General features: G+C 41.6%; 1 protein-coding gene across 3 annotated transcripts in view; it reads right to left on the bottom strand.

The window, feature by feature from the left end:
* Positions 1-1,280: 1,280 nt before the first annotated feature.
* Positions 1,281-26,967, bottom strand: part of cgnl1 (cingulin like 1) — a 116,136-nt gene continuing 90,449 nt past the window's right edge. For 2 of the 3 annotated variants that reach the window (XM_033050511.1, XM_033050510.1), the window contains exons 15-19: positions 13,468-13,551; positions 11,643-11,767; positions 6,362-6,470; positions 5,689-5,852; positions 4,118-4,557 (exon numbers count right to left, since the gene is read on the bottom strand). In XM_033050511.1, the coding sequence (XP_032906402.1) occupies positions 4,437-4,557; positions 5,689-5,852; positions 6,362-6,470; positions 11,643-11,767; positions 13,468-13,551 (603 nt within the window). In that variant the 3' untranslated portion in view covers positions 4,118-4,436. Of the gene's footprint in view, positions 4,558-5,688; positions 5,853-6,361; positions 6,471-11,642; positions 11,768-13,467; positions 13,552-26,967 lie in introns of all 3 variants that reach the window. The other variant, XM_033050512.1, reaches the window with a different exon arrangement.

The following is a 26,967-nucleotide window of genomic DNA, read 5'->3' as shown; positions in this document are numbered from 1 at the left end:
GCTCAGGTTACTTTGGGTTCAAGCCTCACTTGCCAGACTCTTCCAGTATCAAATGGTACTGCATTATTAGGGGCATTAAAACACTTCTTTCAGGTAGATACATTTAAAAAATCCATGGCAAATGTGCCTTAGAACATCTGAAAGGGATGTGAAAGGCTCCATATAAATGTATGAGCAAGACAGGCAGCATCTCTGGAGAGAAGGAATGGGTGACGTTTCATGTTGAGACCCCAGTCTGAAGAAGGGTCTCGACCCGAAATGTCACCCATTCCTTCTCTCCAGAGATGCTGCCTGTCCTGCTAAGTTACTCCAACTTTTTGTGTCTATCTTCGGTTTAAACCAACATTTCAGTTCCTTCCTACACATATGTATACAGTATGTATAATTTCCCCTTTAGAAACAAATGGATGATGCATAATACTTGGACTCTGCTGCCCTCTAATGGGTGGTTCAGTAAAGAGCAGCAAAAGCAAACATACACAAGTAGCAAAATGTGAAGCTGGGTGTAGTGAAACAGCCACTGAAAAACCCTTCTACAGAAATCCCACAACTACAATTAACTGCCACAATAGTAATTTCATCAAACTGTTACAATGCAAATGACATTACATTTTTTATCAAGACATGAGCAAATTGGGAATGTTACTAAATAGTTTAACTTAAGTATCAATCAACAATTTTTACACTGATTTTCACACAATAATTTATACTTTATTCAGCTGAATAAGGAAAATGCTTTATTCCTGGTGTACGGAAAACTGATTAACAGTTAGAATTACTGGCTCATTTTAAACAAATTACTTTTATATGACCTCAACTTGATAAACGAGTTGAAATAACATTATTTAGAACAAATCTTCAGGGGGAAAAAATCTTCTGAATATAGATTAAAGGAAGTTTTTCCAGTTGTGGAATATGTTCACAAATAAAGATGTACTGGAGGGAATATAGTAAATTATCACAAAATTAATATCTGCGAACAATAAAGATACATTGTTGAACGTTAGTGAGCCATGTATAAAGAGACTGTTTAATATAATAGAAATAGAAAATAGTCAAAAGTCAAAACATCTTTGTCCAGTTGTTTTTTGATGCCGGAAACAGTCCCAAAACTATTTGAAATAATTGATATCCCTTGCACTGCTAAAATGTGACCAAGATCGCTTTCAAAATGATTCTAGAAAGAACAGGAATGAGGCTCTTTCAGCAAACACAGTGTTCGACAAACATTATTCAAGGAATACGGAGGAGCAGAAAATATGAGAATAATGAAACTATGATTAAGAATGATTTTAAAACTTTATTTATTGTAAGTGGTGTCTTACAGCTTTTTCTGCATGGAGGTAGCTTCAGAGTTTAAAAACAGTGGACAATTCTAATGCCCAAAAGGCAAACTAGTAAATGTAGTGATGTAAGACATTCAGCAGTAGTGGAATTTAAGACATCCAAATACAAATGTCCAGAGTCCTGTTACAATAAATCATGTTAAATGCTGGCAGATATATTGCACTTTATTGATTGTCATTCAATGTGCATTTAATCTAGCATCAATTATACATTACATAAGTAATACAAATCAGCTTAGCAAAATGTTTATACAATATTTATAAAATGTCATTGTTATCCAAACCAAAATGGCGAGTATTAAAATAATATCGTGTAACCTTCTTATTGAATAAAATGTTGAAAGTCCAAACTATTTTGAATAACTGGTTTATCATTAAAAGCACAAAAAAATGTCGGCTCTAGTCAAGCTTTATATTCAAACAGTGGTATTTTTGATATTGCCATATTATCTATGTAATAGCAATATAAAGAAACATTCAATGGTAGAGGCAGAATTTAAGTGTTTCTCGCTAGTAAAACACTTGTTGAAAATAAATGCAAAATTTCTTCTAACTTTTGATTGAGATTAATTTTAATTACACATGGAAGGAAATGAAGACGCCATCAAATTCTTTACCACTTGGACTTCCGGTTACATTTTGTCTGAATTCTTTTCCCCTCCACATGACATTCTGAAGCATGATTTAACACTAAAGGGGTCGCATCCTTATCCCTCAAATGTGGACCCATGATAGTATGACCCTGATAATGAAGGAGATAGAGAGCAAGCAGTGGAAAGGCTGGAAGCCAGTGGTTTACACTCCCTCCAACTCACATGGATACAACAACAGACCCATTTCCCAGGCAGACTGATGGGGCCCTGAGAAGAGTGGCCAGCTATTCCAGGCACAGCTGGCTCGGATATTCAACATGGAGATTGTCCAATAGTCCAACACACCAGGAAATAGGGAGCTGCGACTGGAAGGGAAGACTGGGGAAGGGAATCCTACAAGGAAGGGTGCTAAACATTGCTAGCAGTATAAGAAGTGTTAGAAAGGAGTTTACATACTGCACATGTCCATTCTTTCCTCTCCAGTGTAACAAACCAAAAGAAACCACCCAAGTATTAAATCTGGATCAGAAGCAAAAGCACCAGCTTGTTGGAGTTGATGGGATGTCTGAGGTACAGAGGGCAGAGAGTTGATGGTGTTGTTGCCAGCTCACTCAGGCAGGTAGGTTTCTACCGACGCCACAACATTTTAAAGACAAGAGACTGCAGATGCGGGAATCTGGAGCAACAAGTAATCTGCTGGAGGATCTCAGTGGGTCGGGCAGCATCTGTGGGGAAGGAAGGAGTGGTCAACGCTTCGGGTCGAAACCCTGTGACATGCGAGTCCTAATGCAAGGTCTCAACCCGACATATCGACCATTCCTTTCCACCCATAGATGCTGCTCGAATCCGCTGAGTTCCTCCAACAGATAGTTTGTTGCTACCCAATTGTGACTCGTGACATGCACATTCATAGAAGCCAGCTTCATTTGACAGGGCTGGCTACTTGGTGAACGGTATAATAATCCACAGAGGACTGGAGTGGAGGGTCTGTTGATGCTGGGGTTATAGAACAGGTGGCAGTAACCTGAGGCTGTGGAGAAGGGACTGAAGGGAAGGTGAAGTTCATGAGGTGCAGGGGTATCGGGATGGTGGCACGGCTATATTATGAGCTGTGGACAAGGGAAGGTGGAGGTGGAGAGAATGGGGCCTAGTTTTTGTAGGTCAGTTTACTGGGCCAGCCCTGGGTCACAAACCTGGTTGCAAAGGCACTTATCAGGCCAGCCATACCGCTGCTGGGTTTCCCAGACTTCAGGAAACACCAAGTTAACACAAAAAAAACAGTCAAAGCAGAAGCATGCAACGTCCACTAGAAGTTTAATCGACCGGCTCACCTCCTGAAACGGGATTGTTTGGCCTCCCTTCACCCTGCCTCCTTATATATGGGATGGGGGCATGTCTCCGATTACAAGCATTTCCTCCTTCCATTCAGATGTATTTTTATGGGGGGAGGCGGGGGGTGTTGTTGTTTAAATTGACCAACAGAATTTGAGGTGTGCCCCTTGTCAAAATACCAGCCCTGGTCGATGAGCAAGTCAGGCACCACAACCCCCAACATGGTTCCGTGCTGCCGTGTGTCCAGTGTTTAAACTTGGGGCCAAATTCTAACCCAAGTTGTCAGTGGTAGGTGGTGAAACACACAGCAGGATCACACACACACACAGGCACGTTCACACAAACACTCATACAGATGTGATTCTGCACACAACGTGAAGTGTAGAAATCGATGGTACCCAGTGATACAGTGTGCAGGCGTGTGCAACCAGCGACCAATACACTTATTTTTGTTGTGCAAGTGACCAAAAATGATGAACACAAAGTGCTGGAATAACTCTGCAAGTCAGGCAGCATCTCTGGAGGACATGGATAGGCAACGCCTTGGGTTGGAACTATCTTCAGACTGATTGTAGTGGGGGGGAGAAAGCTGAAGAATAGGGCAGCACAAAGCCTGGTGAGTGATAGGTGGTGATGGTGGGGTGGGGGGGGGGGGGGGTGTTAGATGGGTGGACAAAAGCAGAGATGAAAATGATCAAAGGCACATTAAAGATGATTGTTTTCTCCAAATGACACGGAACACAAAATTTGGCCAAGAAACCGTAGGTATTGTTGGCACTGTAACAGTTTAACTTAAAGGAAAGAAATATTTGTAGTTTAAATGTATTTACAACCTGCACACACATTAAAATCTAATTGCTAATTTATTTAAAAAATAGATTTTAAATTCTCTTCAAAATGAATGAGCAGGAAAACATGGCCTTCTGTTAATTCTTCAAATGGCTCCAAATACACAAACCCAGTACGTTACAAGTGTGGCAACAGAAAAGGTATTGAAAGATACTTTCACAAGACAAATAGTATCATTGAGAGACTCGTTACTAAAACTTAGGAACATGTAGCATCTGGTACAATTAATTGTCATTTCTTGCAAGATATATTAATTAACCTATTAAATTCCCCTCTTCCCTTTGTCACTTTGTTTAGCTTCAGGTTAGATGAGATCCTACAAATCACCTTCCCTTGATGGTTTAAAATCTGTGTCATAGATACTGTCTTCATCTGTACTGTAATCATTTTCATAATCATTTAGAAGTGAGGATGAAACCTTTGATGAATTTTTTCGTCTGTAAATAAAATGATTAAAATAACAATTTAATTTGCACCATTGAAGTATGCGGTTTTTATTTTAAACAGTGAACCAAATAAATGAACCAGTGAGCAATATGAAACAAAGAAAAATATTTTACCCATGGGATTTTGTAAAAATCTTGTTACATTAACAAATTGATTTAAGCCACCTTGACCAGTGAGCAAAGGCATTTTAAGCTGCAAAAGTCCACAATTACGTTAAGATCATGGCCATCTTCAAAGGAAAAGGTGATAGTGTTGAACACCTCTCCTTACACCCATTTGGTCTCTTCTGAAACCAGGCTACAAGCAGTATTCTTTGCCTTCGATCAGGTCTATGGCCTCGAATCTAACCTCATGTATGTCTTGACTGCTTGATCCATGTAGGTCAGGGCCACAGTTCTCCAGCCCAATGATCTCTCCAGACGGCTGATGATCTGTGCTACATCTCACAACAGACCTTAACGATGTATGAAGGAGGTCACTGAAACTCCATTCTCAAGGAGAGCTTTGCCTCAGTCTTCATTACAGACATCCTATTAAAATGCGGACAGCTGGAAACTGCCAAATCCCAATATAGAGACCTCCGTGACACTGACTGCCAGCCTCTTGAGTGCAGCTCTGGATTACCCAAAGAACATACCTCCTGCAGGCACCTTTCCACTGGGCATGTCCACAGTCCTGTTCTTAGCAAGAAACAACAATTGCACCTTAACCCGTTTGGTCTCACACTGTTAAAAAATACTGTATTCCCTTCGTTCTACCCGATCCTCCGCCTGCTTTTCTGCAGCTGATAACTAACTAATTTTCTCACTTTCCCAATTCTGACAAAGGAACTAGGTAGGGCCCAAAGCATGAAGTCTGCTTCTCTTTCTACAAATGCTGCCTGACTTGCGGAGTTTCCAGCAATTTGTGTTTCAGATTTCCAGCATAACGGGGACTTAAGCAAAGTGCTTAAGCAAAGCAAGAATTTCATTGTCCTATACAGGGACACATGACAATAAACTCACTTGAACTTGAACTTGACCTACATTATAGTCTTAACTTAAATATAATCACAGAACAATTATTTTACAATATTTGCCAGACGCACCTCAGCTGCATTTTTGAAACAGACAACAACCTACCTGAGATCTTTCTTTAATGAATTCATTTGTCCTTGGATTTCTTCAGTGGCTTCTACTTGTTCTTCCAACTCTCTCTGTATCTTTCTTTTTCCATTTTCCAGGCGGTCTATTTCTTCCTCTGCTTCATCCACTTGTCTTTTTAATGCTTTTAATCGTAGATTCAACTGGAAAGTTGCAAAGTTAATGACAAACAGCACATTTCTTACAAGCCAGAGAGAAACATTTTAATGTGAATAAATTGCGTTTCATTAATATGTGGCTAAGATTAGTTTAAATAAGGCTCATCCAGTTTCATGCCTACCCATTCATCAAATTATTTTATTTAAACATGCTTGAAAATTTAAAAAAGAAAAATATCACCAATACTTGGCTGTTTGAGCAGCATTTCAGGTCAATGAGAGCCATCAGTACCAAATTTCAAGCATTTTTTGTTTTAATTTCAGATTTCCTTCAATTGCAGTTTAATGCAGGTGTATGTATTTTTAAACATTCCCTATTTACAGTCGGCTATAGTTGGTTATCAGCTTTCATAGTGATTCCACACGAGTTGCTTTAAACTTGGCCTGCATAGATTCGTGGAGTTGCCGTGGTAACTGAAAGAGTTAGGCCTCCCACCCTCCAGGGACCCTAACTGATGCCAGAAAACACTGCCTCTCTATTTTATGCCTCGTACCTGATCCTTTTGGTCCGTCAGATGGAGGCGTTCATCATCTATTTGCAGCATTAACTCCTTGGCCTTTCTTTCAAGTTTGCGATTGTTCAGTTGCAGACTAGATCTCTCTCTGAAACAGATTTGACAAAAGACATTCTAAGTGCCCATAACAGGAAGATTTCAGAGTCATCATTACATATTACATTTTCAACCTTTCAATCGTGTTCTGTTGCAATTTGTACATTGGTTCACAATATCGGCAATGCCTGGCAGTATTTAAAAAGCACTTTTATGTTCCAACTCATTTATTGAATGGTGTCAGTGAAAAATTGGCTGAACTGTGCAGCGAGCTCTAAAATCAGGTAACTTATATCTTAGTCAGAGAGGGAGGCAATAGTGGTAATAGGAGAATAATAGGAGCATTTTGATCCTCTTGCTTATTCAATGTAATGACATCAGCCTACACCACATAGGGATTACTATCTGTAAATAGTTAGCCAAAGCTGTGTTACTAATGGTAAAATAAATCATTGCTGAAGCAATGCAAGCAAATGCTGAAGTTGTAACAGTTTAATCTCAGCTCACTGTACGAGTTTCCTAAGGATTTAAATATAGCTACAGAAATGTACTTTTGCTGCCACGGATATATTGTTACTCCTGTTTTTATTGCATTTTTTCTGAATTAAGCAATTTGCTGCAGGTATGAATGCCATCCATTAAACTGGACCTCATTTAATCAGAACAAGTCCATCTGCACAAATTGGTTTCTTTATGTGTGCAGCTGGTGATTATATTTTAGTCCAGATCCAATCTCTATGTGCCACTTTTAGCTGTATGCTACTTCATTTCCCTCTGCAGTGTTGTCATTACATTCATGGTCAAATCTGTTCATCGGCTCAGCATTAGCTTCCCCATTGGGAGCAAGCACTTCCGAGTTTGCTAAATCTCCTTGGTTATTGTGGACCTACTTGCACGTGCTGTGACTGTGTTGATTCAGCTTTTCGCTCATTAGAAAAATAACTTTTAAAGCACATTTACAAGGAACAAAACTCTGCTTTTTGTTTAAACGCATACAAAATGGCATTGATCAAGACAGGACAAGTATGAAATAACAAATATAAAAATGGATGGGAATGGTTTAGAGGGACATGGGCCAAACACAGCCTCATAGGTCTAGCTTAGATGGGGCATCTTTGTCAGCGTGGACAAGTAGGTTAAAGGCCTGTTTCCATGTTGTGTCACTCAATGAATCCCTATTAATAAAAAATCAAAGCCCAGGGATTTTCACCCAGTAAACTTGCTCTGTCATTCAAAGAGACATTGGCTGTTCTACAACAATACAGTATTGATGGAACAAAACAAACCCAAAAGGATAGGCAGTGTTAGGGAGAGTGCAGGCAACATACATGGGCATGACCATGCATCGAAGGAGCCAGGACACTTGGCAGTAGGGTTGATAACTGTCCCGTATATTGGGCTAAATTGGTTTGTCCCATACGGGACCACCCTTTTCCAGTATTTGACTGCTATTATGCAGGTCATGGGGACTGTCGGATCGGAGCACCGCATCAGGCCCCGCCTCACCCGTCCCGATGTAGTGCAGCCCATGGAGTGCAGCAGCAGCAGCGCCTCGCCCATGGCCCCGTCGGTCGGCAGCCTGGCCAGCTGCCTACCTTCGAACCTTCGCTTACCGCCGACTCCACCACCCCTCCTTCTCATGGCGATCATTGGTTCATGAGTTGGATGGGGTGCCGGACTTTGCACGCGACATCGCGTGGCCCGGGCCAAAACTCCTCAGCTGGCCCGCTTTGTGTGCAGTCCAGCACCCTGGCCAACTTATCATTCACCCAGCCACGGCCGAGTCGGTCAACGAATCGCCATCGGGAATTTGTTCCTTATTTTGACCTTTTGTCCCTTATTTGGGAGTGAGAAAGTTGGCAACCCTACTTGACAGTGCCAGGGGGCAAGTACTATATTCACCTGAAACTTGGGTTCAAATCGGACCAATTGGGTGAAATTCCTAACTAAAGTATTTTTCAAACTCAATTTAATAATTATCATCTTTGGATTGACAGTATCAACTTAACCCCTTCTTTCATGAGCTGAATTAGGCCACAAGAATTTATTGTGAGAGCAAAGTGTGAAGTTTGGTTGTACCTGGAGTCTTTCATTTTAAGGAAACTCTACACCATGGAGCTCTCTGCATAGGAGATGGATTACTGGATTACTGCTCTGCACAGGAACAGGTTTGCTGCCGGGTCTGCAGAAACTGCTGGCCAGCTGCTGTGCATGAGGCAATGTGTTGTGACCCCCACCTCTGTCCATGGACTCACCACAGGAGTCACTGAGCTTGGATACACTTCACATCTGGAACCTCCACTACCACCTGCCACAAGTGTTGCATCTCCTGTGTCCCATTTGTTCCAAGGCATTCACCAAACATCATTTAGAGGTACAAACAAGGAACTGCAGATGGTGTCCTTTACACAAAAGGACACAAAGTGTTTGCGTAACTCAGTGAGTTAAGCCCCTGTCCCACTTTCCCGAGTTACTCACAAATTCTCCCGTGTTTTCCCCTTGATTCAAACTCGGAGAATGTCCGTAGTCCGTAGGAGGCCCTAGCGAGTCCGTAGATATTTCGTAGCGGCTCGTAATGTCAGCCGTAGGTACTCGGGGCATCAGGTAAGTCAGGGCGTTTTTCAACATGTTGAAAAATGTACACGAGTAAAGAAAATAGCCCCGAGTACCCACGGCTGGCTATTACCGTAATTCTCCGAGTTTGAATCAAGTGGAAAACTCGGGAGAAATCGTGAGTAACTCGGGAAAGTGGGACAGGCACTTAAGAGGGACATGGTGAGTTAGACAGCATTCCTGAAGAACATGGATAGGCGATGATCAGGGTCATTTTATCATTTAAAGGTAACCCAAGATAAAAAAAAATCTAAAAGTGATTCATATTCATGTTTTAAACTAACTGCAGTTTTGTATGTTTTTAAATCATTCATTCTGTTAAATTTGTTTCAATAACTTCCAAAAATTATTCAACTTTTTCCAGCCATTTCCGCACGTGGCTTAAGTAAGAGTTGCCGTGACAATGCCAGCTGTTTGTCGGGGGTGGGGGGGTGTAACAGCACTGTACAAACACAGCACAGGTGCGGAGCTAGTGTGGGTGAGGGCCTGTCCCACTGTACGAGGTAATTCAAGAGTTCTCCCGAGTTTCCCCTGATTCGAACTCGGCGAATTACGGTAATAGCCGCTCGTAGGTACTCGGGGCTCTCGTGGACATTTTTCAACATGTTGAAAAATCTTCATGAGCTTACCGCGTTTCCCGAGTACCTGCCGTTAGCGTTACGAGCCGCTAAGAGACGTCCCGAGCTCCTATGTACTTACCACAAGTTAGATTTTTCTTTTAACTCGGGAGAGCTCTTATAGTGGGACAGGCCTTTTAGGCTGCAGGACCGTATCAGTGCAATCCAACACAAACCTCCCGTCACCGTAGCTTAAGTTTCAAACGATTCAGTAAAGTCAGCTCCCAACTTAAAGTTTTCTTACTGTTCTACTCTTTGTTCCATCATTTCTTAATGCAGGAGAGACAGTTCAGATTTCACAATTAAGTGGTGGGATTTTACCCCTTTTTTATGCCAGGAAGTAATCAAAAAGAAAAAATAGACAAAAAAGACTGCAGATGCTAGAAATCGGTGAGGAAGCTGAAAATCATGATGGCACCAAGCGATGTACAAATTCCGTGCAGGGAGGGAGAGACAGAATTAATGGATCATCTCAATGACCCTTCATCAGAACTTGGAAGACACCAAAAGCAATTATGTCACCTGCTCTTCACCATAATTGTCTCTTTTCTGCCCCTTGGAACTTGAGGGGCAGGAAAGAAACAACAATGGTTGAGAGCAGGTGACACAATTGCTTTTTGGTGCCTGATTAGAGGGGGGGGGGGGGGATGCATGCTCACTCCCAGATGATCTATCTGCAGGAAGATCAATGGGGAAGATGACTGGAGGCAGTCGAGTGGGGCAGAAAAATGCTGGAGCTGTGGAATATAAAACCCAGCAGTTGCTGGAAATCTAAAATAAAAGAGAATGCTGGAATTTAAAACATCAGATATCCTCTGTGGAGAGAGAATTTAGAGTTAAATGGTCATATCACTTACTATTAATATCCAGTCAGTTAATATCAAGATATATTGTGGCATGTGTAAGGAACGGGCAGGAGGAGGAATACAGGAACTTGACCAGTGCCTTTTGTGCCTGGAGTGAAGAGAACTGTCTTATCCTGAACACAACTAAGACTAAAGAGATGGTGGTTAACTTTGGCAGGTCCAAGCTCCCCCTTCAGCCGGTCAACGCTGCAGGGGCTGACATTGAGGTGGTGCAGACATATAAATACCTTGGAGTGCACCTTGATAACAAACTGGACTGGTCTGTCAACTCCCTCTACAAAAAAGGCCAGAGCAGACTCTTTTTCCTCAGAAGGCTCAAATCCTTCAATGTGTGTAATGATATGCTGCACATGTTTTACAACACTGTGGTTGCAAGTGTTATTTTCTACGCTGTTGTCTGCTGAGGCAACAGCATTAGTGCAAAAAACAACAAGAAGCTGGTCAAACTGGTTAAACGAGCTAGCTCAGTGCTGGAGGGGAGAGTAGACTCTGGGATGGATGTGCTTGAGAGGCGTATGAGGCACAAGGTGCAGGTCATCCTGAAAAACCCCGGGCATCCCCTCCATGTAATTCTGGACCGTCAAAAGTGCACTCGGAACAACAACCGGCTCCTCTCCCTGCCCTGTAGAACGGAGCGGTTCAGGAGATCCTTCACCCCTGCAGCCATTAGATTTTATAATTCGGACCGCTAGGCTGTAGGGGGATGCATTTTGCAATTTTTAATTTTTAATTGTTAATTATTGGTCTTTTTAAGTATTTATTGCTCTCAGGTAGTGTCCACATTGTATTCCATGTATTTTCTGTCTGCGTTCGTTTTGAATCTGTGGGTTTGTTGGTTGGGGGCTTCTGGACATCTGAATTTCCCTGAGGGGATCAATAAAGTATTAATTATTATTATTATTATTATTATTATTATTATATTCACTATATTTTCATGCTCAACATCTCTGCTGCAAATTTGTTGCTGGAGCCAATGCTGATCTATCTATTTCTCCACCGAATTAAATAAAATAATCCGATCCTCAAGATCAGTTTACGAAACACATTATTGTATTAAGCAACATGCTTATTTGCAAGGTGGATGATAAAGTCAGATTGATTCTGTTTTTATGGAAAGTCTCCTCCTACCTTTCCTCATCTTCCAGACGTTCTCCCAGCTCCTGAATCCGTGCTTCGAGCTGAGTAACAATCCCTTCCTTAGTCTGTTTCTGAGAACCTTCCAGATGTGCAATTCTGCTCCTTAGATCTTTGTGCTGCGATTAAATATCATTTTAATCAAAATTGTTGGCAAACACTCACTTCTGGAACTGTGAATACATTGTCTTCGCTCATCTAGTAATTACTAACTTGCAACTTGTGTTTCAAGTTTGGCCAGAATAATATTTTAATGTTCACCACTTCAACTTAATTTACAGCATGAAAATTAAATATATCAGATCACTTGTTGAATTACACATTTCAAGTTTGTTGCTTATCTTGTCTCTATTTTTTTAAATCAGACATTAACACTAATTAGCATAACACTGGTATCTGGACTGTTGCAATATTAAGCAAAATTTGAACACATTTGGATATTCTTTGGAAGCTATTTTAACAGCATGCACACCAACACATGTTTGGTAAGTTATCGAGGTATCTTTGTCCAATAATGCCAAACATTGCAAGCGTTCATTTCTTTCAGTTGACAAATAAACCAATTGGCAATCCCAACATGTGATATTCTATCCTTGTGGTTGTTACCAGGACATGATATTAACAGGCAGGTGGAATATGCATAGCACCAGCATACAATAGGTTCTGCACAGACTGACATATCAAAGTCAACAATTTAGTCAAGTTTATCGCTATCTAGAAGATAGACACAAAGATTGATGTGCCTTCTTTATAATTAAATAAACAAAACAAACAAACAAAAGAAAGCAAACTCAATGCTGGCATTTATTTCAAGAGGGCTTGTATACACAAACAGGGATGTAATGGTGAAGCTTTATCAGGCACTGGTAAGGCCGCATTTGGAATATTGTGAGCAATTTTGGGCACCAAATCTGTGGAAAGATGTGCTGGCTCTGGAGAGGGTCCAGAGGAGGTTTACAAGGATGATCCCAGGAATGAGTAGGTTAACCTATGATGAGCGTTTGTCAGCACTGGGCCTGTACTCGCTGGAGTTTAGAAGAATGAGGGGGGACGTCATTGAAACATACAGAAGAGAGAAAGGCTTGGAAAGAGTGGATGTGGAGAGGATGTTTCCATTAGTGGGAGAGTCTAGAACTAGAGGTCATAGCCCCCAGAATTAAAGGACGTTTTTTTAGGTGAAATCTCTTTAGTCAAAGGGTGGTGAATCTGTGGAATTCTTTGTCACAGAAGGCTGTGAGGGCAAGTCAGTGGATATTTTTAAGGTAGAGATAGATTCTTGATTAGTACAGGTCAGAGGTTAACACAGGTGTTAAGGCAGGAGAATGGGGTTCGGAGGAAGAGATAGATCAGCCATGATTGAATGGCGAAGTAGACTTGATGGGCCGAATGGCCTTATTCTACTCCTATTCATTATGACCTCAATTTCATGACAAAGCTGTTGTCCATGAACAGAAAGACCCATTGCAATTGGAACAACTGCTCAAGAGCTTCCATAGATGTCGAATCTTTAACTCGGCCCAATGACCCATGATATTCAGGACAAAGTACATTGATGTAACAATCTGAAAGAGTCAGCAGCTTTAAAAACAGACACAAAATGCTGGAGCTATTCAGTGGGTCAGGCAGCATACCTGGAGAAAGGAATAGGTGACGTTTCGGGTCGGGACCTTTCCTCATACCTCAGAACATTTGACGCCAATTTTGTTTTGTAAACGTGGTGTGCATTACTATTTGTGTTGATGGTTTTACTAATTCATGGCTGCATTATTGGACATCAATACTGCACTACATGGAGTCTGATCTACTGCCTATAAGGTACCTGTCTCTCAAGTGAAACCTTGTCACACTCCAGATCTTGCCTTGCAGCTCTCTCCTGGAACAGCTCATTTCGCATCTGCTCAATCTGTCAAAGAAAGAGAAAAATAGTCAGGGACGGCTCCCACCGAAACATCTTCAGAATTCATTCCAGTCTGTAGAGCAAAGGGCTCAAAAATACCATAATCCATTTCACTATTTAATTGCTCAAGAATTTTCTTCATGATAAAGTTTTATTTTTGTTTCATTAGAAGCAAATATCTTATTCATGTTATTTGATGTAAATTAAACATTAATTTTATATATTAAGATTATTGATATTTTATGTTTTTTAAATGTGTCACTATGTTAGTGATTATCTATATACGTGTGTGTGTGTGTGTGTGTGTGTGTGTGTGTGTGTGTGTGTGTGTGTGTGTGTGTGTGTGTGTGTGTCTGTGCGTGTCTGTGCGTGTGCGCGTGTGTGCGCGCGCATACGCGCTTGTGGGTGACAGATTCGGCCTTTGATTCCTTGGTCCGCCAGCACCACACACTCAATCTCCGTCATTTTTTCCATTTTACTAGCTAATTCACTTTTACATTCACTGATGCACTCCTCAAAACATTTTGACTTTTTTATGTACCCGTTTTCATCACAGTCTCTGCAATCATCCAAAACAAAGACATCACATATTTTATGTCGCAGTCAACAATGTATTAGCGACAAGCAGTAAACATTGTATATCTTTATCAAGCTTGTGACTGAACCACAAAATATTTACAGAATCAGGTCATCTTGTATTGGTTTTGGTTCATGATTGTTGTCACATGTACCGAGACAGAGTGAAAATCATTGTTTTGTGCACTAGCCAGACAAATTATACCGTACACAAGTACAACAGGTAGAGCAATATAGGAAACAAAAAGAGTGCAGAATATAGTGTTTCAACGACAGAGAAAGTGAAGAATTTTTTAAAATGCTAGGACGGTAACAAGGTAGATTGGAAGATTGGGATTCATTCCTCGCATGTCAAATACCATTGCTCATGTTCGGTACAGACTTCCTCTGATCTCCCTTCAAGTTATTTCACTTCAGACACAGGATCGAAGAGGGGAGCCCCCAGAATGTGGCTGGAGAAAGCCAACAAAACTGGGAAACTTCACAGCAAACGGACAGATTCAGTCATCCAGCTCTGAGAGCAAGTCTTCAGTAAATGAAAGTGCTGGAGAAACTCAGCGGGTGCGGCAGCATCTATGGAGCGAAGGAAATAGGCAACGTTTCGTCCCGAAACGTTGCCTATTTCCTTCGCTCCATAGATGCTGCCGCACCCGCTGAGTTTCTCCAGCACTTTTGTCTACCTTCGATTTCCCCAGCATCTGCAGTTGCTTCTTGAACACAAGTCCTCAGTAAATAATGGGAACAATAATATTTAACAGTCTAATGGATTTGTCCTGCTCAATGTTGCTCACGAGGGCCTCAACGCAGGAATATTTTGCTTTTGTTTGTGGGGGGGGGGGGGGGGGGGGGGGGTCAGACTTCGCTTCACTTGAACTTCCAGTGAATGTGAAGGATATTGGGGAAGCTGCTGCACTGGCCAAATAGCAGCACGACTAGTCTCTTTCTTTTTATTTTTTATTTTTTTATTTAAATTTGTTAGAAGTACAATAATGTGGTACCACAGTACCTAATACTTATTGACATATTACATCTCATATACAACTTCTTATTTTTAATTTAATAATAAAACAGGAGTAAGGAAGAAAAGAGTAGAAAAAGAGAGATTATCATAGAGATTGGTGCGTGAAATAGTAAGATAGCCCGAAAGAAGAGAGAAGTACACAACAAGGTACAGAAGAATGGAGAAGAGAGAGAGAGAGGGAGATAGATAGAAAAGAAGAAAGACAAAGAGAAAGAAGCAAAGTAGAAAAAAAAGGAGATTGAAAGAGATATATCCTGTACTTATTTTATGTTCTTGGCTACCCGTCACCTGATTCTGAAACATTTGATTTCTACGGTTGTATTGCACCATATGCTTGTAAAAAGTCGATAAAAGGAGACCAAATCACTAAGAATTGGTCTGCTTCACCTGCTGGGAGGCGTCGCATTTCTTAAGATAAACTATTTCACTATATTCACATTTTAAATAATCCATAACTTTAAATTGTGTGTGAATTTAATAGAGCAAAATAACAAAATAACAAAAACATTTATGGCTACATTAAAGTGGTAAAATCTCTGAGCTCAGGTGCAGCTCTGGAATAACGACAGTGGAATCGAATCTCCAGCCTCACAGATCCCACAAACACAAGAAACCCCCTTGATCCATCCTGCTTATCGTGGAATTTATTTTCTTTTTAAATTATTTCCTTCAAGTTAGCAAATTTTATTAGATTCCATTTAGTTGACACACACACACACAGTAAACAATATACTGCAGGGCACAACAACATTTAATGCAAAGCCAAATGTAGTAAACAACTGAACAAGGCTTTAACTGCTCTTTCAGGTATGACAAGAAAAATAAAACATGACACTATTTTATACAGCATTCGAGCTTAATGAAGGTCACTAGAATAATCTATTATGGGGTTGGACAAGACTTGTCAAAATTCTAATATTTAATCTCGTTGTTTACCCCATTCTAATGAAGCATGCTACTTTCATTATTCAGCACTTTTGTCTCTTATCACTTTCTATTCAGTTACATTTTAGCAAGAGATTCAGTTTGACATATCTCTCCCTTATTGATCTTCACCACTTCACTCGTTGTTGTGATGTGAATTTCAATTCTATCTGAAGTGCAATCATACGCTGCTTCAGACAGCAAAGCTGCAGACCAAAGCCACGTAAGCAAGCACAGGGGATTTTCTTTGGGAAATAAAAACTGATAACTATCGACCTGTGTGCCAAACATCAGTGGTAAGGAAGATGCTGGATAAATTCTGAGAGACAGGATTAATGATCGCTTCGGAAAGACAGGGACTAATCAGATAGCTTTGACCAGGGAAGAACTCGTCTGACCAATCGAGTGAATTTGTTGAAGAGGGAACAGAGTGTATTGAAGAAGGTGCAATTTACATGGAAACTCTCAAAGTGCGGGAGTGACTCAGCTGGTCAGGCAGCATCTCGGGAGAACAGGGATAGGTGACACTTTGCGTCAAGACATTTTTTCAGTCTGCAGAAGGGTCTCGACCAAAAATGTCACCTATCCATGTTCTCCAGAGATGTTGTCTGACCTGCTGAGTTACTCCAGCATTTTGTGCCCTTTTGTTTATTAACCAGCATCTGCACTTCCTTGTCCCTGATTTACATGGTCTTAATTAAAGCCTCTAACAAAGTCCCACATAGGAGACTGGTTGAAAGGTTAGGGGCCATGTGATCCTGAGCAAGTTACCAAACTGAATTCAAAATTGGCTTCACAATAATAGTAGAAGGGTGCTTTTGAAAATGAATGTCTATGATGATGTGTCCCACAAATATCAGTGCTGGGACCCTGGCTGTTTGTAATATACATGAATGAGGTGATGTGGATGGTGTGATCAGTAAGAATGGCCCGGACATTCAGTCAGTTTGCTTTTTGCGGATGACACAATGACTGGTGGAGTTATTGATAGCACAGTGGGTAGTCTGTATCAGGTGGTCTGTATCAATGCACTGCATAAATGGGCTGAAAAATGGGAGATGGAGTGTAATCCAGACAAATGTGATGCAATGTATATTGGGGGCTCTAATGAGGCTGGGACATGCACCATGAACGGCAAGGTTGTAGGGAATGTTGGTGAACAGAGGTACCTTGGACCTTTGAAGGTGGCTGGTACTGGTGGCTACTATGGTTAGTAAGGCATGTGTGATATGGGCTTTCATTAGTCAGGCATATGGGATACAGGCTTACATTAGTCAGGGCACTGAATAGAAGGTTACGCTCTGTGTATAAAACCATGGTCAGATCTCAGCTGTGCAGATCCGGTCACCAAGGTGCAGGAAGCATTGATGGTGCTAGAAAGGATGTGAAAAAGATTCACCAGAATGTTAACTGGGGTGAAACCGTTCAGTTACAAGGAGAGTCTGAAGAAGCTAGGTGTTTTCTCCCTGGAGTAATGAGGCATAATTGAAGTATATAAAATGATGGGCCTTAGCTGGATAGACCTTAGGAGAGTTATCCCCATATCATCAATAGATGAGACCAGATTTAGGGTACAGTGGGAAAGAGATACAAGGGGACATAAAGGAGACCTTCTTCACCCAGGGAATGGGAGGTTTCTGGAACATTCTGCCTGCAAGAGTGGTTGAAGCTGGGCAGCTGTCAGCATTTATACGTATACAGACAGACTTGAATTACTTCAGCAACTACTTCAGGCTATGGACCTGTTGTCTGAGATTCTTTGATTAAAGGAACACCCTGTATATAGAAAATATAGAAAATAGGTGCAGGAGGAGGCCATTCAGCCCTTCGAGCCAGCACCGTTGTGTATTCCGCTATATTCCAGGATTAACGCACCACGATAGAATGTTCTTATTACCATCAGACCAATGATGCAAATGAAGAGGAAAAACTCGACCTTGACTATTGTTTAAGAAAGAACTGCAGATGCTGGAAAAATCGAAGGTGGACAAAAAAGCTGGAGAAACTCAGCAGGCGAGACGTCTGAAGAAGGGTCTCGACCCGAAACGTCGCCTATTCCTTCGCTCCATTGATGCTGCCTCACCCGCTGAGTTTCTCCAGCTTTTTTGTCCACCTTCGACCTTCGACAATGGGAATGATGGGGTGAAAATCTATAAGAAACAGTTGTTTAGTATTAGGGATAATATGAAACAGCTTGTAAAACATTCAAAATTCATCATATGAATTAAAATATTGGAAGTGAAAGGACAGGAAGTTAATTTTAGAAGGGATTAACATCTGGTACAAATGAACACAGTTGTATTTATCCTGAGGTTGATACAAAATTGTACTTGTGTCTGGAATGGAATTTCTTTTTACAAAGCTTGCCTGGAATTATAAATGTAGAAAAAGAGTTCTCTCAATGTTGCCCTCATCAGTGTTCCCGGGTCACTTCCGTTTTTGTTGTACTTCACATTTGAAGATTAATGACAATGGCTTGTATGCATGGTTCTGTTTACAGGAAAGGGCTTTTTGCAGCCAGTGTAAGCACTTTGAGAGTTTGCCAGAATTGTCTCGCTGGGATTGGCTTGTGACCTTCCGGCTTTGTGGAAAGTGATCAAGTACACTGTAACTGCTCAAATGGAATTTCACAAATCTGCAATCAGCAGATAAGACAAATGAAACGTATCAAACTGCATTCAAACTTTATTCAAGATTCAAAGAATAGACATGTTTGTTTCCACTTTCAACAGCCTTGAGTTGCTCACATCGGATGCTAAAAGACTCTAATCGAATGAACTGTAATGTTGGGGCTGGTGTTAAACATTCAGACCAATTGGAAAGCAAGCACAATGTGGACAGGCCGTAATTGTTCCAAGGATCTCTAACCCTGGACTACTTATTCAAACACATTTTTAAAATTTAATTATAATTCAACTGCATTTAAAATAACTCTTGACTCCCAAATTTAGTTCAAATCAAAGTGGTTGTCTGCAGGTTGATGCTATGTTTTCTTGCTTTAATATTACACACTGCCGAATTGCTTTTCATTGTGTTGAATTTCACCCTTTACTTTGTAATATTTAGTGGAATAGTTAATTTTATTATTAGAGTAAACCCTCGTAATAATGAACCACTGGGTGGGGGAAGAGGATGGTGTCCGCCATTGTCGATTATCCACTGTAACCGAATGAGGGGAGTAAAGGGAGGGGAGAAACGCGGTGCTGGGGGAGGGTTAGATGAGTGGGAATTTGCAGGCCAAGCTGCCACATAGCCCCCGGCCCCACATGCAGTGTCCCAGAGACAGGACTGGTGATCACTCTTCCCTCATGCTACTGGCTCTCTCCACTCCCGCAACCAGTAGCACGTCACCTGGTGCCAGGTCATTGGATAGCTGGCGGAAGTGGGGAAGTAGGGGTGGAGGGGAGGTGGGGGGGGGGGGGGGGGGGGGTGGAGGGAAGGGGAGGGGGGGGTCCTACTGGAGCCTTGATCCACTATAACCAAAATCTACTCTAAAGAGATTTATTGTGATTGTTTACTGAATTATGGCAACTAATTTCCTCCTGATTGCTGTCTGGAACGAATTATCATCTTCGATAGATCAAAAAAGGTACCGCAAGTAATCAGAACCTTTTGTAGTCCAGAGTGTGAATCAGATACATTTGTGCTGTGGTTTCCAGGCATAAAAACACCCCCTCCCCTCCACCAATTAAGATGAACCAGACTCCACTTTAACCCTCAACCACATCACAATATATATAGTTGTTCACCAGTGTCCATCCACCCAGATTCACCACCACTTTGGTTATTCACTCACCTGTCTTTTCCCCTATCACAGGTAAAAGACCATCTCCCCCCCCCCCCAAATCACTCCCCGTTCTCTCCACCTGCCTGTCATTTTCCACTTTCCCTGCCGTTTGTCAACATAGAAACATAGAAAATAGGTGCAGGAGGCCGCCGTTTGGCCCTATGAGCCAGCACCACCATTCATTGTGATCAAGGCTGATCATCCACAGTCAGTAACCCGTGCCTGCCCTCACCCCATACCCCTTGATTCTGCTAGCCCCTAGAGCTCTATCTAACTCTCTTTTAAATTAATCCAGTAAATTGGCCTCTACTGCCTTCTGTGGCAGAGAATTCCACAAATTCACAACTCTCTGGGTGAAAACGTTTTTTTCTCATCTCAGTTTTAAATGGCCTCCCCTTTATTCTTAGACTGTGGCCCCTAGTTCAGGACTCCCCCAACATTGGGAACATATTTCCTGCATCCAGCTTGTCCGGTCCTTTTACAATTTTATACGTTTCTATAAGATACCCTCTCATCCTTCTAAATTCCAGTGAATGCAAGCCCAGTCTTTCCAATCTATCTGCATATGACAGTCCCGCCATCCCAGGGATTAGCCTCGTGAACCTACGCTGCACTGCCACAATAGTAAGGATGTCCTTCCTCAAATTAGGAGACCAAACCTGCACACATAGTTGTACTAAGCTGCCCGACCTGCTGAGCATTTACTGCTTTACCAACACCTGTGTAAAGTAAGCTCAATGTTGCAGAACAGCTCGAGTGTTCAGGTAAAACCAAAAGAAACGACAACAATGTAAACAAGTTGGGATATACTATATGCAACGTGCACTGAAGCCTGGAGTGCAAGAAATGAGCATTAAAGCATTATGAAGATTCACACCAATACAAAGCAGTTCATTTGAAAAGCCAGGCTGGATTTCATCAGAAAAGTAGTAAAGTGATTTTATTTGAACTAAAATAAAACGCTCAAACACTGTGGGAAGGCCAATTAAACTAGCATGGAGGTGAAAAATTAACTCCATTTCATTGCAGTTTATATTTTTAACAGTCTGAAAAGTCATGAGCCAAACATTCTTTAGGTTTAAACCCATGACTGTGACCTTCGAGCTACTGCTGCCAAGGAGCAAAATGTGAAGAATACCAATGCATTTTTTCATTGATGCACACTGTAAAATGATTAAAAATGGCCCAATGTTAAGGCAGCTCCTCAAAGCTGAGACATGAAAGGGCAAAAACAGTGCCCAAACCTACACAAGGTGGCTGGGAAACCAGCCAGGGAGGAATGGTAAGAGGGGAGAGTTTGGGAAGCGTGGTGCAGTGCAGTCCAGGGATGGGGTGAGAGGCCAGGGGGAGGAGAGAGGATGGTGTAGTGGAGATATGACCATGGATGACCTTGCCTGCATGACATGGTCCACAGAGTGCCCACTAACAGGCAAATCCCAGGCAGCATGGTCTACTCTCCTCAGCAAAGCACCAGAGGGAGATGTGTGTGGAATGATACCCTCCTGTCACCAGCGTTGCGAGGGTGACTGACTGACCACTGGTTAAATTTCCAGAGCAACACAAAGCAAGTGGAAAATTTCACAATCGTGTCTCATCCAAAATTAATTTGCAGCTGTGCAACGGTGGAGCTATGATATCATTGAATTTCTCAGCAGTCCAGCTCAATTACAACCTTAAAAGAGCTTCCATCGTAAGCCATTTCATGTTAGAGTACAGCTTTAAACATAAATCATTCGTACCACTGAGGTAAATATTTAGTACTCAAATCACATCATGCTACACCAGAATCAACACGCTACACCTGAATAATAATCAATTATTAACAATTCAGCAATCCAAGACACAAGGAATGGTAGATGGTGGTTTACAAAAACAAACGCAAGTAGCTGGAGTAACTCAGCAGGTCAGGCAACATCTCTAAGGGACATGGATAGGCAACGTGTAGGGTCATAATCCTTCATTTGGGAGTAGGGGGGTCCTGACCTGAATTGGCAGCTATCATGTCATCCAGAGATGGTGCCAGACCTGCTCTGTCTCTCCGGCACCTTGTATTTTTGTCAACAACCCAGGCAACCAAGGGGCACATTTATCCAAAATTGAAACATTTGATAAAAACTACATGCCAAGTGTACGCACTTATTCTTTTAAATTCAAAATATCAAGAAAACAAACTACAGATTAAAGCATTAGGCAGCGTGGATTGGAACCACTTCATGGAGCAAGAACAGAATGCATTCCACACTTGAAGGTCAGGTCAACTGTTAAGACTTGAATGCCAGAATTTACTTCCTTTCTTGCATAAAGTGATTAGCTCTCCTCTGAGTTTACTGTATTTATTCTGCTCTGACTCCATATAATCAGTGCCAATAAATGCTGCAGGGACCCAAACCATCACAACGGAACAAGTTGAAACATTATTAGCTTTGCCTGGTTTGTTTCGTCTCCAGATGAATGGGGCTTCATTTCCACCCTCGCACTGAGCTGCCTCCAACACCTGGTGTCTGTGTGGCAGGTGCACTGTTACCAGCTGGGACCCAGCAGTGGGCAGGAGCAGGACACACTCGTCTTCCCTCTGTTCTGATCTGATTCCTGGGATGTCAGGACTTTCATATGAAGAAAGACTGGATAGACTCGGCTTGTACTCGCTAGAATTTAGAAGATTGAGGGGGGATCTTATAGAAACTTACAAAATTCTTCAGGGGTTGGACAGGCTAGATGCAGGAAGGTTGTTCCCAATGTTGGGAAAGTCCAGAACAAGGAGTCACAGTTTAAGGATAAGGGGGAAGTCTTTTAGGTCCGAGATGAGAACATTTTTTTTCACACACAGAGTGGTGAGTCTGTGGAATTCTCTGCCACAGAAAGTAGTTGAGGCCAGTTCATCGGCTATATTTAAGAGGGAGTTAGGTGTGGCCCTTGTGGCTAAAGGGGTCAGGGGGTATGGAGAGAAGGCAGGTACAGGATACTGAGTTGGATGATCAGCCATGATCATATTGAATGGCGGTGCAGGCTCGAAGGGCCGAATGGCCTACTCCTGCACCTATTTTCTATGTTTCTATGTTCTACCATTGCTGTGGTAACACCCCTGCCTCCACACAGCAACAAGAACACAGGAGGGCAGTGGAGGATCTCTCTTGCACTGCGCAACACTGCGTTGGTTACAAGATGCTGTTTGGGGGGGAGGGGAGGAGACCGAATATGGTGGGAAGGGGAAGGTAACAACACAGCAGGGGAATGCTATGAATTGGAGAAAGAGCAGCAGGAGCTGTGGTGCAAAGTTTGGAGCCTTGCTGAGGGAGACTTTCTCAGCATCCGTGACTTAAAATGAAAATGACACCATTTTATTGGCAATGGGACTACTGTGCTGTGAATTGGACTGAATAACCACACTCACCGGTGACTTCATCCTCACCAAAAGCATTTTTCGAAGACAAGCTTTGCTTCACTAGATATGAGCCTCAGACACATCTGGCTGAAAACATCACTTGGGCAAACTTTAAAAGGAAATAAATCCTACTTAACAAAATGGCATGGAGTCAGGAAACCAGAAAAAAACATCTGTCATGCATTCTAGATCATCATTTAATGTCAAGCGGAGCATTTTAGTGTTTTTGTGACCTCATGTGCAGCTTGAGTCCTGATTCTGCCTCCAAAATAACAGCAAACACTCTTCAGTAGTAATTCACTGAAGCACTTCAAACTGAATCACAGAAATGAAAGAACATTTTATCAATATATTTTTTTCTATGATATTAATCTTGATGTGTTCTTGACAGGTCTATGGATTTAGCATTAAACCATTCAGTGCTAATCCGTTTGTCTCTTTTCATTTCTGAGAGGTGGGAGTTGTTACCAAGGCTAGTATTTATCAGCTGTAGTGGGGAATCATCTTGAACAGCCACAGACTGTGCAGTTAGGGTGCTCCCTCTCTGCTACCAGGCTCGGAACTCCGAGATTTAGCTCCTGTGACAATGGAATGGTGAGCGGCTTCCAAGTCAACAAGGTAGCGTATATTTTGTGCATCTGTATACTTTGTTAACTCTTGTACCAATAATATTCTTTTGATCATACTTTTATCCATTTTATCAGTCTCACCAATTAAAAAAGCATCATGATTATATTGGGTCAAAAAAAACTAGGGAACTTGATCCTTTCCAACATAGAGGTCATCAATTTACCAGCAACTGTGTGCCAGGGATTGTGGATTACAATTTTGCAGCTCTCAAAATGATTCAGTTTATCCTTCACTCTATTTATCTTGCAAACTGTAATTTCACAAATGCAAAGATCTTCAAAGCATACTTATTTGCAACTTCAACTTTTGGTTGGACAACTTATAAATAAATCCAAGTGTTTTTGGAGCAAACCCAAGCATCGGCAACTCTTCAATGCCTGAACCCTGACTGTTCAAAGCTTCAAAACCAATTTGGCAATTGGTGGGAGTTCAAGGTTATCACAACAGAATCTTACTTTATCCAGCACCCACACAACAGCTGAAGTAACTAAACTATTCAAATGCTGGAACATTTGTTGATTATTCCCATCTGAAGACTGTGGCATAAAGCCCAATTTACCCAAAAGCCCAATTTGATCAGACTTTACTGGCTTTATCTTGCACTAAGCGTTATTTCCTTTATCGTGTACCTGTACACTGTACATTTTCCCAACCAGCAGGAAGGTTCTGTTGTTGATACTGTACTGTCAGCACTGCGCTTTCTTCTTCTCTGCCTCCTATACTAACCCTCAGGACACATACAGGAATAATAGTCACATTGACAAAGTCGAGGGGCAGCACAGTGGCGCAGCGGTAGAGTTTCTGTCTTACAGCGCCAGAGACCTATTTTCCATCCTGACTCTGGATGCTGTCTCTATGGAGTTTGTAACATTCTCCCTGTGACCGCGTGGGTTTTCTCCAGTTTCCTTCCACACTCCAGAGATGTATGCCTGTAGGTTTGGAGGTTAATTGGCTTTGGTAAAATTGTAAATTGTCCCGAGTGCTAGTATACGGGATGATCACAAGTCGGTGCGGACTCAGTGGGCCAAAGGGCCTATTTCCACACTCTATCTCTAAAGTACATACTTCATACTCACAACTGATAATGGCTCTGTCAACCCAACATTCTGGTGTAGTGTTTGTTGCCAACCAAGTGGCTTTTCTTACTGTCTCATTACGTTACGTAATGCGACACAGTTTACCTGCTTACACTACTCTTGCACTAGGTAATATCCACGTTGAATAGATCACTCAAAAATTCCCCATCAGTGGCACTAGCTGTTGACCTTAATGAAAGCTGTCCATGAAGATCTAGTGAGACTTCAGAAAACATTTTCAGCTTATGTCATAGAGGATTACCCTAAATTCAAATCAGCACAAGTGATTTTCATTAACATCATTGGAGATGGATGCCTATGAGGATGTATGGGATCTCTATAGAAGATGTACCAGTCTTGCGCAAAAGTCCCAAAGTCTCTGCCTCTTCACAGGGTGACAAGGGCAAATTCCTATAGTTTGTGTCAATACCACCAGAACCCTGGACTCCTTTTGTGGGACTCTGCTATGCAATTAATCTGCCATGTTCCTTACAAAAGTGATCAGACAACAGGAAAGCCGTTGGTTACAAAAAACTGTGACGGCTGTGAAATGTGCTGGATAAATGGAAGTCTTTCTTAAACAGACGGAGCTTGGGATGAGTTCTGACTGAGGGTCACCATATTTACTTTGACAAGCTCCAGCAAAGATGCTAAGCCTGAGCCCGTGTCCTATCTCATGGTTCTCATGTCATGGCCATGAGCTCGAGTCCAAGAGGATGTCCAAGATTCTAGATGTCTAGATGTGCAAGATTCAGCTGAATATGTTCAACTCCCATCATTTTAGTGATGGTCGCTGTCAGTTACACAAAACACTACATTAACACACCAAAGATAGACAAAAATGCTGGAGAAACTCAGCGGGTGAGGCAGCATCTGTGGAGCAAAGGAAATAGGCAACGTTTCAGGTCGAAACCCTTCTTCAGACTGAGCTCATTCTTCAGTCTGAAGAAGGGTTTCGACCCGAAAGGTCGCCTATTTCCTTCGCTCCACAGATGTTGCCTCACCCGCTGAGTTTCTCCAGCATTTTTGTCCACCTTCGATTTTCCAGCATCTGCAGTTCCTTCTTAAACATTAACACACCGAACTGTCAAACACATTTATTCTCTAATAAAGTTATTTATAAAACAGATAAAGCTGCTTACAGAAACAAATCTATGATCCAAAATAAGAAAAACTATGCATTTACAAAACATATTTTTTGAACCTCAGTGGCCCGAATGTGTTTAGCCAACTAATTCCATTTGCCGTATAATAGCTGTTATCATGTGTGCAACGAAGAATGCCACAAACAGTGAAATCATAATGACAACTTTTAATCTGATTTTGGTGGAAAACGACACTATTCACTGAATAATGCGATGGGTTGATTTACATATACATCAGTAAATCTGTATGTAGGGGTCTAATTAACAACTCATTTATAAGCTTATATCTTTGACAATGCAGAATGCAAGTTTTGCTATCACATGCATTGGTGCATTTCTGAAAAGTGAGATGAAGCTTGTGTGGTACATAAAGCTCTTTGGCCTAAAGAGGTATGACATTTGTAATGTCATACCATCCCTGATAAATTCCATGCATTGTATTAATATAGTTTCTAACATGTTCTGATTGCTGGGTAATATGCTGAAGGTAAAAATCGCTAAGTGAGTACTAGTGGAACATCAAACCCTTTCATTAGCAAACCCTATCATTAACACATTTGCATATCAAAACACATTGCCAACCTGGCCCCTTGAACTCAGCTTCTACTTTCCAATGAGGGCAAAACTTCCATTTTCAAACAATTTACCGAGATGTTTTCCAGTCAAAAATAAATCATGCACACCCACTCGGTGCATTAAAAAGCAATAAACATTGACATAACAAGGAAATGTTGAACCGTCTAATTATATTATTCACTATGCAACCAGATTATGAATATCAAAAATGAACAAGTAGTTGCTTTGAACAGATGTACATATCAGGACAAAACACACAAGTAGGCAAGTCAAATAAGAATCTCTACACAAGCCAAGATGCAACA

This window comes from Amblyraja radiata, chromosome 34 (genome assembly GCF_010909765.2).
Source record: "Amblyraja radiata isolate CabotCenter1 chromosome 34, sAmbRad1.1.pri, whole genome shotgun sequence".
Lineage (NCBI taxonomy): Eukaryota > Metazoa > Chordata > Chondrichthyes > Rajiformes > Rajidae > Amblyraja > Amblyraja radiata.
This window is presented reverse-complemented; position numbering and strand designations above follow the sequence as displayed.